At 39.7% G+C, this 12,974-nt stretch overlaps 2 protein-coding genes across 2 annotated transcripts; both read left to right on the forward strand.

Moving 5' to 3' along the window:
• Positions 1–901: 901 nt before the first annotated feature.
• LOC128516312 (dispanin subfamily A member 2b-like) lies at positions 902–2,784 on the forward strand. The gene is made up of 2 exons (XM_053490548.1): positions 902–1,117; positions 2,587–2,784. The coding sequence occupies exons 1-2, from the start codon at positions 944–946 to the stop codon at positions 2,782–2,784; spliced, it is 372 nt and encodes a 123-aa protein (XP_053346523.1). The 5' UTR covers positions 902–943.
• A 2,076-nt stretch (positions 2,785–4,860) lies between these two features.
• Positions 4,861–6,810, forward strand: LOC128517987 (dispanin subfamily A member 2b-like). Its single transcript, XM_053491088.1, has 2 exons — positions 4,861–5,034; positions 6,498–6,810. The coding sequence occupies exons 1-2, from the start codon at positions 4,861–4,863 to the stop codon at positions 6,693–6,695; spliced, it is 372 nt and encodes a 123-aa protein (XP_053347063.1). The 3' UTR covers positions 6,696–6,810.
• The last annotated feature ends 6,164 nt before the right edge of the window (positions 6,811–12,974 follow it).

Genomic DNA, 12,974 nt, shown 5'->3' on the forward strand with positions numbered 1-12,974 from the left:
TTATGCACGCGCACACACACACATAACACACACACTCTGCAGCGCAAGAGAAAAAAACACACACACATAACACACACACTCAAACACTGACACACAGTAAAGGCGAGAGAGAAAGAGAGCATGTTTGTGTGTGCGTAAGAGAAAGAAAAACACACACACACACACACACAAGGATGTTGATTATACCAAAGAGACGAGCACTAAGACCCAGCAAGGAGGATGAATACCCGCAGCGCAAGAGAGAGAAAAACCGTTGGCTAAGTTGTGATAACGCGACGTTCGGTGTCAAAACTAGAACGCATGCTTTATAAATGATACTCGGTGCTCGTAAACGACAACAACGCTCGTTTTTTCAGGGTTTCCGCGGAGTCCTAAAAGTCTTAAAAAGTCTAAAATTTAAAAAAAAGAATTTTTAGGCTTTAAAAAGTTTTTAATTCGCTGTTCTAGGTCTTAAATATTTTTTCACAGGTCTTATTTTTCCGATGTCTATGTAAGACATGTGTCTATGTATATATATATATATATATATTAATTAATCTAATGTAAGAGTCTAAAACAAGTAGTCTAGAGATAGACAAAAATCACAGTCATTTTTAATTGCAATGGAACTCTCAAATTATATATATATATATATATATATAACAAAAAGCCTGTACATATGTATAAACACTGCATAATATTGTTCTCTGGTTGAATAAAGGATATTGTTTTAGGTTTTCACTTCATTCTATATTATAACTTATTTGTTTAAATAAACCTGGTGTGTACTATACATTAACTATGCAATCAAAAAGTAGGTCATACAACCTGAAAACCACACTGGTGGTGTTTCACTTTCAACTTTTGGGCTGTAAATGACTTGCCCCCTAACATCAACCATAAATGGACAAACCTGAAGCCTGAAGGTTCTTAAACAGCGCAGTGAGATCTGACACTGAGCAGGATGCAGAGCCCTATGGTCCCACTAAACGTTCCTCTGAGTGATGGCAGAGGAGCAGGGACAGTCGTGGTGTCCATGCCGGAGCATCCACCTGATTATACAGTGTGGTCTATTGCCACCTTCTTCTATGGCAACCCGTGCTGTCTGGGCCTGGTCGCCTTGATTTTCTCCATGAAGGTAAGGCATAAATAAAATGGATATATGGAGATAATTTATATCATCTAATAAGATGATAATATAAAAGAAAAGAGAGATAATTTACATAGTCATTTTTAAATTTCTCCACCAAAATCTCAGATGATTTGTTCCACAACCCAAAAATATTAATAAACAGAAAAAGTAATTAATACAAAATGTAAAGTAAAAATCAAACAAATTTACCTGAATTTTACATTTGAAAAGAAACGGCTGTGACAAAGCCAGAGAGAGGAGAGGAGGAGAAATGGGACTACTGTATAGATTGACTTTCTCACACACACACACACCAGGTTAAAATTTTGGCAGACCATGGTACAAGATACAAGGTTTCACTGTAGTTGTTGTAGAGCAAGGATGTCTTCAAAAGTTCTTTCTACATTCAAAAAATAATATTAAAGCAGTCATTAACTGGTGTGACGTCCTTCTGCTTAGTTTTACTGAACATCCTGCAGAAGAAGCCACACTCCTCCTAAATAATTTCTTACATCTGCTTTCTTTTCTGGCCTACAGATATTTTTTCATAAGGATAAAATTTAATAAGAATACCTAAGACTTTACACAGTACTGTATATAGTGGAACCTTGGATTGCGAGCATAATTCAGATGAACATTTTTAATGACACTCCAGTGCGTGCACACACAGTAACGGAATCACTGGTGTAAAGTTAAAATGAAACAAATTAACCCGCACTTTATTTTTTAAAAGAATTGTAACAGGACAGTGTTTCCATTAGAGTGTCTGTATGTGTGTGTGTGTGTGTGTGTGTGTGTGTGTGTGTGAAGGCGAGAGAAGAAAGCGGGGGCACACTTGCATACACACACAAGAACGGAATCAGTGCTTTTCAAGAGAAAAACAGAATCTTTATTAAGAAACCTCTCTGACACTTGCTTTTACTTTACGTTTGCAAACTTTGACGTGTGTAAAAGGACGATATATACACACACAAAAATAAAAGATGCTTTTGCGCACACACGGTGTTATAGTAAAAAGTACACATGCATGGATGTTGACTATACAAGTGGCGCACACTCACTGAGACCGAGCATGGAAGATGATTACTCACAATTCCGCAGTGCACAACAGAGAGGAACCATTGGCTCAGCGTCAAAACAAGAAGAGCATGCGTGCCACATGATATTTACTTGCTTGTTTAACAAGGCAAAATTTTTTTAAAAACTTTTGGAACGCTCGCAAGCTGGGTTACTCGCAATTCCAGGTTCCACTGTATACTGATTGTGAGTACTGATTTTGCAAGTCAGAAATTTACATGAATATTCATATAAATGATAATCAAAGGCTTAGTCAATCAGCCCTTTAACACACTTTTGTATAATAAACAGTACAAACATTTGAGCACAACAAAGAGCATCCTGATCTTGACTGGTGCTTCATTTTCACTTATGAATTGTAATGTTTTTAAAAGATTTCGTGCTTGTGTGTGTTTCAGTCCAGGGACCAGAAGATGGTGGGTGACATGATTGGAGGGAAATCTTATGGCTCCAAGGCACGCCTTTTCAATATCATTGCACTTGTGCTTTTCGCCATATTTATCATACTTTTCATAGTGATAATGGTAAAGACCGTTTCTGCAGTTTCCAGCATCAGTAACTATTACAGCAGAGGAAGAACCTATGGAAACTACTAAAACCCTCATGTGATTTCTCAGAAGAAAAAATGTGTTGTTAATGTCCAATTAATAAGCACTATACAAAATACACTTTGAATCATATATCTGTAAAATTAGTAATAAAAGACTCTCAGTGATCAAACTATTGACTTATGTTGTGTATTTAATTATATTAAAAATAATTTGACTGTACGAACTGTACAATCTGGGTCTGTATATGGTATAATTTATTAGTGACATACATTGCAATATCTGTGAGGATCCTTATACTCTCCAGATGCAAATTCAAGGGCTGTTATTATTATAATTTAAAGTTTTTTTTTTTTTATTTCTTATAGATGTCAGCAGCAAAATTCTATGAAAACCCAATTTGTAACGTGTTTTATGGTTTAGATGGATCAAGAGACAATCTCTGGGACAACATACTAATTTAAAATGAGAATAAAGATGTTATTTAATATGTAAACCATGATAAGATGTATTTTAAGGATTGTACTGAAAATGCAGTTGAAATATTCAAACATTTTAGTTTATGCTGCACAATTAATTTGAAAACACAAAATGTACTTGTGCTAGGATTGAATTGCAAAAGGCTGCAATTTTATCCAGGTAATATATACATATTTGTGATGTTAATAGATGTTAATTTTTATAATAGTGTTACAGTAAAGTACAACAGACACTAAGTCTACTATGACTAATTAATACTAAACTAATTAATTTTTATCAACATTTACCATAATTAAATATCAAAATTACATTTGTAGATACTTTGATAAGCTGTAAAACAATTTAATTGAAAATGAGAACAAAGATCCAAAAGATGTGACTGTTCCAATGTGTAATGACTGTGCCTTAAAGAAGTCAACCTTTTTATTACTTAAAACTAAACCATGATCAGATGTATTTTAAGGATTGTACTGAAAAATGCAGTTCAAATATTTGTACATTTAAGTCAGTGCTGCACAATTAATTGCCTAAAAATTTTAATCACAATATGGACCTCTGCAATTATTAAATCACAAAAGTATTTTTAGGTAATACATATTGGCAAACATGAATTTAAAAGAATAATGAGATAATTTGTCCCATTATTTTCTGTTAGGCTAGATAATTAGGACAAATAACATTTTAAATAAAGAATAGATTAGATGTTGTATTTAAATTGTGGGAAACTTTATATACAAGCATTTGTTGCACAATGAAGTGAATTTCTGTGTAAAAACAATTCAATATACACACAAACACTACCATTCAAAAGTTTTAGAACACTTGCAAATTTCTTTTTTTTTTTTGTTTAGTGATTTATTTTTTTACATTCTACAACAATACTGGGGATTTCAAAACTATAAAATAACACAACAACAAGAAAAACAACAATTAGTTGTTATTTTAAGACACAGAGGTCAGCCGTCCTGTAATAGTTCTTGCAATAACAGTATTGTCAAGTGCATTTGCAAAATCCGTCAAGCACCATAATGAAACTGGCTCTTAAAGAACAGGAGGGCGAGACCAAAACCTACCTCTGCCACAGACGAGAAGTTCATTTAGAGTTATCAGCCTGAAAAATGACCAATTAACAGCACCTCTGATTAGAGGCGTTATGAAGTCTTTACAGAGCATAAGTAGCAGACACATCTCAATATCAACTGTTTAAAGGAGATTAATGCATTTTTTGGACGCCTTTAGCATTCCTTTACAATGTAGAAAGAAATAAAAATTAGGAACCATCATGGAGTTAGAAAGTGTTCTTAAACCTTAGTAGTAGTAGTGTAGTGTCTATATAAAGAAAAAGGTAGTGTCTATATAAAGAAAAAGCCTGTACATATGTATAAACACTGCATAATATTGTTTTCTGGTTTTCACTTCATTCTATATTATAACTTATTTGTTTAAATAAACCTGGTGTGTACTATACATTAACTATGCAATCAGAAAGTAGGTCATACAACCTGAAAACCACACTGGTGGTGTTTCACTTTCAACTTTTGGTAACAGACTGTAAATGACTTGCCCCCTAACATTAACCATAAATGGACAAACCTGAAGCCTGAAGGTTCTTAAACAGCGCAGTGAGATCTGACACTGAGCAGGATGCAGAGCCCTATGGTCCCACTCAACGTTCCTCTGAGCGATGGCAGAGGAGCAGGGACAGTCGTGGTGTCCATGCCGGAGCATCCACCTGATTATACAGTGTGGTCTATTGCCACCTTCTTCTATGGCAACCCGTGCTGTCTGGGCCTGGTCGCTTTGATTTTCTCCATGAAGGTGAGTCATAAATAAAATGTATATATGGAGATAATTTATATAATCTAATAAGATGATAATGTACAAGAAAAGAGAGATAATTTACATAGTCATTTTAAAATTTCTCCTCCAAAATCTCAGATGATTCGTTCCACAACCCAAAAATATTAATAAACAGAAAAAGTAATTAATACAAAAATCAAACAAATTTACCTGAATTTTACATTTGAAAAGAAACGGCTGTGACAAAGCCAGAGAGAGGAGAGGAGGAGAAATGGGACTACTGTATAGATTGACTTTCTCACACTCACACACACACACACACACACACACCAGGTTAAAATTTTTGCAGACCATGGTACAAGATACAAGGTTTCACTGTAGTTGTTGTAGAGCAAGGATGTCTTCAAAAGTTCTTTCTACATTCAAAAAATAATATTAAAGCAGTCAATAACTGGTGTGACGTCCCTCTGCTTAGTTTTACTGAACATCCTGCAGAAGAAGCCACACTCCTCCTAAATAATTTCTTACATCTGCTTTCTTTTCTGGCCTACAGATATTTTTTCATAAGGATAAAATTTAATAAGAATACCTAAGACTTTACACAGTACTGTATATAGTGGAACCTTGGATTGCGAGCATAATTCAGATGAACATTTTTAATGACACTCGAGTGCGTGCACACACAGTAATGCAATCACTGGTGTAAAGTTAAAATGAAACAAATTAACCCGCACTTTATCTTTAAAAAGTAATGGGGCAGAACAGTGTTTCCATTAGAGTGTCTGTATGTGTGTGTGTGTGTGTGTGTGTGAAGGCGAGAGAAGAAAGCGGGGGCACACTCGCATACACACACAAGAACGGAATCAGTGCTTTTCAAGAGAAAAACAGGATCTTTATCAAGAAACCTCTCTGACACTTGCTTTTACTTTACGTTTGCAAACTTTGACGTGTGTAAAAGGACGATACATACACACACAAAAATAAAAGATGCTTTTTGCGCACACACGGTGTTATAGTAAAAAGTACACATGCATGGATGTTGACTATACAAGTGGCGCACGCTCACTGAGACCGAGCATGGAAGATGATTACTCACAATTCCGCAGTGCAAAACAGAGAGGAACCATTGGCTCAGCGTCAAAACAAGAAGAGCATGCGTGCCACATGATATTTACTTGCTTGTTTAACAAGGCAAAATTTATAAAAAAAACTTTTGGAACGCTCGCAAGCCGGGTTACTCGCAATTCCAGGTTCCACTGTATACTGATTGTGAGTACTGATTTTGCAAGTCAGAAATTTACATGAATATTCATATAAATGATAATCAAAGGCTTAGTCAATCAGCCCTTTAACACACTTTTGTATAATAAACAGTACAAACATTTGAGCACAACAAAGAGCATCCTGATCTTGACTGGTGCTTCATTTTCACTTATGAATTGTAATGTTTTTAAAAGATTTCGTGCTTGTGTGTGTTTCAGTCCAGAGACCAGAAGATGGTGGGTGACATGATTGGAGGGAAATCTTATGGCTCCAAGGCACGCCTTTTCAATATCATTGCACTTGTGCTTTTCGCCATATTTATCATACTTTTCATAGTGATAATGGTAAAGACTGTTTCTGCAGTTTCCAGCATCAGTAACTATTACAGCAGAGGAAGAACCTATGGAAACTACTAAAACCCTCATGTGATTTCTCAGAAGAAAAAATGTGTTGTTAATGTCCAATTAATAAGCACAAAATCATATATCTGTAAAATTAGTAATAAAAGACTCTTAGTGATCAAACTATTGACTTATGTTGTGTATTTAATTATATTAAAAATAATTTGACTGTACAATCTGGGTCTGTATATGGTATATTTTATTAGTGACATACATTGCAATGTCTGTGAGGATTCTTATACTCTCCAGATGCAAATTCAAGGGTTATTATTATTATAATTTAAAGTTTTTTTTTTCATTTATTTCTTATGTAGATGTCAGCAGCAATATTCTATGAAAACCTAATTTGTAACGTGTTGTCTGGTTTAGATGGCTCAAGAGACATTTACATTTACATTTAGGCATTTGGCAGACGCTCTTATCCAGAGCGACTTACAAAAAGTGCTTTAATGTTTACATCATTGGATACATACTTACACTGGGTTAACTAGGTTAATAACTAAGTGCTATTAGTCCAACACAATTGGGAAGAGGTTGTGGTTTGTTTGTTTTTTTTGGGGGGGGGGGGGGGGATTTAGTCCAAGTACTGGAGAAACAGATAAGTCGTGGTTTAAAGATAGTCAAAGTCTCTGCTGTACGGACATCTAGAGGAAGTTCATTCCACCACCTAGGTGCCAGAACAGAAAAGAGCCTGGATAAATGCCGCCCTCGATCCCTAAGAGATGGTGGGATGAGGCGAGCAGTGCTGGAGGATCGGAGGGAACGTGGTGCAGTGCGTGGTGTAATTAGCGCAGAGAGGTAAGTGGGTGCTGGGCCATTTTTAGCTTCGTAGGCAAGCATCAGTGTTTTAAATTTGATGCGGGCAGCTACAGGAAGCCAGTGCAAGGAGCGGAGGAGTGGGGTGGTGTGGGAGAACTTGGGAAGGTTAAAAACAAGACATGCTGCTGCATTCTGGATCAGTTGTAGAGGACGAATCGTGGACAGAGGCAGGCCTGCCAGGAGTGAGTTGCAGTAGTCCAGTCTTGAAATAACAAGGGACTGAACAAGCACCTGAGTAGCCTGTGAAGAAAGAAATGGGCGAATTCTTCTGATATTGTAAAGAAGAAATTGACAAGAGTGAGTAAGGTTAGCGATGTGTGGGGAAAATGACAAATGATTGTCCACGGTTACCCCAAGATTGCGGGCGGTGGCTGAAGGAGTGATTTGGTTGTTGTCCAGGGATATCACAAGGTCTTGACCTGGGGATGAGTCACAAGGGATAAACAACAGTTCGGTTTTACTGAGATTGAGCTTTAGCTGATGAGCAGCCATTCAGAATGAGATGTCTGCCAGACATGCTGAGATCCGGGTGGAAACCTGAGTGTCAGCGGGAGGAAAGGAGAGAACAAGTTGGGTGTCATCTGCATAACAATGGTATAAAAATCCATGCGATGATATGACCTTACCAAGAGACCGGGTATAGAGGAAGAACAGAAGAGGACCAAGTACTGAGCCCTGCGGGACACCAGTAGAGAGTCTATGTGGGGCAGATGTAGATCCCCTCCATGTTACCTCATATGACCTATCTTCTAGGTAAGAAGCAAACCATTGCCACGCTGTTCCACAAATTCCAAAGCTTGTAAAAATAGATAATAGAATCTTGTGGTTCACAAATGCAGCTGACAGGTCCAGGAGGATGAGGACAGATGACAGTTTAGCAGATCTAGCAGCATGGAGCTTCTCAGTGACTGACAGAAGGGCAGTCTCTGTGGAATGTGCCACTTTGAATCCAGATTGGTTGGGATCATTAAGGTTGTTCTGTGAGAGATAAAGAGACATTTGGTCATAAACAGCTCTTTCAAGAATTTTGGAAATAAAAGAGAGCAGTGATACCGGGCGATAGTTGTTAACTTCTGATGGGTCCAGGCAGGGTTTCTTGAGGATGGGAATAACCCTCGCCTTCTTAAAAGCAGCAGGAACATGACCAAATGAGATGGGAATGGTTGATGATGGCTGTGGTAAAGGTAAGGAGGTCTCGTGAGATGGCCTGGAGCATTGTGGAAGGGATTGGGTCTAATGAACAGGTGGTGGGGTTAGATGACGAGATGATCTGTTGAATCTCATCAGATGACAGGTTGGAGAATTCTGCTAAGGGAGGGAGGGGAAGGTCCTGAGGTTCTGCCGTAGGAGTTTGGTTGAGAGCGAAGGACTGGCGGATTGCTGCAGTCTTTCCATCGTAGAATGTGGCAAAATTGTCAGCAGTCAGAGAGGAAGGGGCAGGAGGAGTTGGTGGGTTGAGTAGTGAGGAGAAGATTTTGTGGAGTTTGCCAGGATCATGTGCAGAGGCTTCTAACTTTTGTCTGAAGAAGGTGGTTTTGGCAGAAGTCACGTCACATGAGAATTTGGAGAGAAGAGTCTGGTAAGAGATAAATTCTGCATCAAGTTTTGATTTCTTCCATCTTCTCTCCGCAGTTCTTAATTCTCTCCTGTTGTTGCGCAGTACATCAGATAGCCAAGGAGCAGGACAAGACATCTTCCTTGGTTTAGATGACAGCGGGCAAAGGAGGTCTATGGATGAGGAGAGAGAGGAGAGGAAAGTTTCAGTCGCAGTCTCTAGTGGCAGAGAGGAGAAGGAGTCTGGGTCTGGGAGGAATGATAGGGTGCATGAAGACACAGAGGAAGGGGAGACAGAGTGAAGGTTTCTGCGGGTAAAAGAGACATTTTGGTGGTTAGGTTTACATAGAATAGGAAGGGTTATGGTGAAGGATACCAGGTAATGATCAGATTAATGAAGAGGAATAGTAGTGATATCTGTGACTGGGGAAGAGCGGCAAAAAACAAGGTCGAGAGAATTTCCTGCCTTGTGTGTAGGAGGGCAGCTGTTTAGAGTTGAAGAGTAGGAGTTAAGGAGAGGCAGAAGGAAAGAGGATTGGAGTTTATCAGATGGAAGATTGAAATCTCCTAGAACAGTGAGAGGAGTGTTAGCAGAAGGAAAAAAAACTAAGAAGCATGTCCATTTCGTCTAGAAAGTTTCCTAGAGAGCCAGGAGGACGGTAAATAACTAAGATGTGGAGGTTAATTGGAGAGGTTACCTTAACTGCATGAAATTCAAATGATGAAAAACTGAGATGAGACAGGGGGATAGGCGAGAAGGACCATCTCTTGGACAACAGGAGACCCATACCACCACCTCTGCCAGTTTCTCGTGGAGTGTGAGAGAATACATAGGCAGAGGATAGGGCAGCCGGTGTAGCTGAGTTCTGAGGAGATATCCAGGTCTCAGTTAGTGCCAGAAAGTCAAAAGAGTAATGGGTAGCTAGGGCAGAGATAAAATCTGCTTTCTTTACAGCAGATTGGCAGTTCCAGAGCCCACCTACCACCAGTGCAGGGCAATGAGACAGTACTGGAGGGTAGATGAGGTTTCTGGGAGATCTGCCTCTGCTGTGTGAGTAAAAGCATCTTGGTCTGTGAGAACTGACAGAGATAGGTTGAAGACACATGCTAGACTGAGGTAATTGTCTATAAAACTTGTAATTTCTTGGTAAACAAGAGTTTGAGAAAAACAACAGTTAGTTGTTATTTTAAGACACAGAGGTCAGCCGTCCTGTAATAGTTCTTGCAATAACAGTATTGTCAAGTGCATTTGCAAAATCCGTCAAGCACCATAATGAAACTGGCTCTTAAAGACCATCCCAGGAGGGCGAGACCAAAACCTACCTCTGCCACAGACGAGAAGTTCATTTAGGGTTATCAGCCTGAAAAATGACCAATTAACAGCACCTCAGATTAGAGGCGTTATGAAGTCTTTACAGAGCATAAGTAGCAGACACATCTTAATATCAACTGTTTAAAGGAGATTAATGCATTTTTGAACGCCTTCAGCATTCCTTTACAATGTAGAAAGAAATAAAAATCAGGAACCATCATGGAGTTAGAAAGTGTTCTTAAACCTTTAAACGGTAGTGTCTATATAAAGAAAAAGCCTGTACATATGTATAAACACTGCATAAAATTGTTTTCTGGTTTTCACTTCATTCTATATTATAACTTATTTGTTCAAATAAACCTGGTGTGTCCTATACATTAACTATGCAATCAAAAAGTAGGTCATACAACCTGAAAACCACACTGGTGGTGTTTCACTTTCAACTTTTGGTCTTCTTCTTTGTCTTTCGGCTGTTCCCTTTCAGGGGTCGCCACAGCGAATCATCTGCCTCCATCTAACCCTATCCTCTGCATCCTCTTCTCTCACACCAACTAACTTCATGTCCTCTCTCACTGCATCCATAAATCTCCTCTTTGGTCTTCCTCTAGACCTCCTGCCTGGCAGTTCCAACCTCAGCATCCTTCTGCCGATATATTCACAATCTCTCCTCTGAACATGCCCAAACCACCTCAATCTGGCCTCTCTGACTTTATCTCCAAAACATCTAACGTGGGTTGTCCCTCTGATAAACTCATTCTTAATCCTATCCATCCTTGTCACTCCCAAAGAGAACCTCAACATCTTCAGCTCTGCTACCTCCATCTCTGCCTCCTGTCTATTCTTCAGCGCCACTGTCTCTAAGCCGTAGAGCATTGCTGGTCTCACCACTGTCCTGTACACCTTTCCTTTCATTCTCGCTGATACTCTTTTATCGCACAACACACCTGACACTTTTCTCCACCCATTCCAACCTGCCTGTACCCGCCTCTTCACCTCCTTTCCACACTCTCCGTTGCTCTGGACCGTTGACCCCAAGTACTTAAAATCCTGCACCTTCTTTACCTCTGCTCCCTGTAGCCTCACCGATCCTCCTGGGTCCCTCTCATTTACACACATGTATTCTGTCTTGCTGCGGCTAACCTTCATTCCTCTGCTTTCCAGAGCATACCTCCACCTCTCCAAATTTTCCTCCACCTGTTCCCTGCTCTCGCTACAGAGCACAATGTCATTTGCAAACATCATAGTCCATGGGGACTCCTGTCTTACTCATCTGTCATCCTGTCCATCACCAGAGCAAACAAAAAGGGGCTTAGAGCCGATCCTTGATGCAGACCCACCCCCACCTTGAACTCTTCTGTCACACCTACAGCACATCTTACCACTGTCCTACAGCTCTCATACATGTCCTGCACTACTCTAACATACTTCTCTACCACTCCAGACCTTCTCATACAATACCACAGCTCCTCTCTTGGCACCCTGTCATATGCTTTCTCTAAATCTAAAAAGACACAATGCAACTCCCTGTTACCTTTTCTGTACTTCTCCGCCAGCATCCTCAAAGCAAATACTGCATCTGATGTACTCTTTCTAGGCATAAAACCATATTGCTGCTCACAAATGCTCACCTCTGCCCTTAACCTAGCTTCCACTACTCTTTCCCACAGCTTCATTGTCTGGCTCATTAGCTTTATACCTCTATAATTGCCACAGCTTTGCACATCTCCCTTGTTCTTAAAAATTGTCACCAATACACTTCTCCTCCATTCCTCTGGAATCCTCTCACTCTCCAAGATCTTGTTAAACAAACTTGTCAGAAACTCTACTGCCACCTCTCCTAAGCACTTCCATACCTCCACAGGTATGTCATCAGGACCAACAGCCTTTCCACTCTTCATCCTCTTCAACGCCCTTCTCACCTCACTTCTACTAATATTTGCTACTTCCTGTTCCACAACAGTGACCTCTTCTACTCTTTGTTCTCTTTCGTTTTCCTCATTCATCAACTCCTTAAAGTACTCCTTCCATCTTCCCATCACCCTTCTGGCATCTGTCAGTACATTTCCATTTCTATCTTTAATCACTCTAACCTGCTGCACATCCTTCCCATCTCTATCTCTCTGCCTTGCCAACCTGTACAGATCCACCTCTCCCTCCTTACTGTCTAGCCTAGCATACAAGTCCTCATATGCTCTTTGTTTGGCCTTTGCCACCTCTACCTTCACCTTACTCTGCATCTCCCTATACTCCTGTCTACTCTCTTCAGCCCTCTCAGTGTCCCACTTCTTCTTAGCTAGCCTCTTTCCCTGTATACACTCCTGGACTTCCTCATTCCACCACCAAGTCTCCTTGTCCACTTTCCCCTTACCTGATGATACACCAAGTACCCTCCTACCTGTCTCCCTGATCACATTGGCTGTAGTTGTCCAGTCAACTGAAAGCCCCTCCTGACCACCCATAGCCGGTCTCAACTCCTCCCTAAAGACTTCACAACATTCTTCCTTTCTCAGCTTCCAGCACTTTGTCCTCTGCTCTGCCTTTGTCCTCTTCGCCTTCCTCACCACCAGGGTTATTTTACATACCACCATTCTGTGTTGTCTGACTACACT

The sequence above is a fragment of the Clarias gariepinus genome, chromosome 2 (genome assembly GCF_024256425.1).
Source record: "Clarias gariepinus isolate MV-2021 ecotype Netherlands chromosome 2, CGAR_prim_01v2, whole genome shotgun sequence".
Classification (NCBI taxonomy): domain Eukaryota; kingdom Metazoa; phylum Chordata; class Actinopteri; order Siluriformes; family Clariidae; genus Clarias; species Clarias gariepinus.

Excerpts from the sequence above, each read along its gene's own strand:
- LOC128516312 (XM_053490548.1), top strand. The coding sequence starts at position 944 with ATGCAGAGCCCTATGGTCCCACTAAACGTTCCTCTGAGTGATGGCAGA. Across the intron at positions 1,118-2,586 it reads CCTTGATTTTCTCCATGAAG|TCCAGGGACCAGAAGATGGT; the intron begins GTAAGGCATAAA and ends TGTGTGTTTCAG.
- LOC128517987 (XM_053491088.1), top strand. The coding sequence starts at position 4,861 with ATGCAGAGCCCTATGGTCCCACTCAACGTTCCTCTGAGCGATGGCAGA. Across the intron at positions 5,035-6,497 it reads CTTTGATTTTCTCCATGAAG|TCCAGAGACCAGAAGATGGT; the intron begins GTGAGTCATAAA and ends TGTGTGTTTCAG.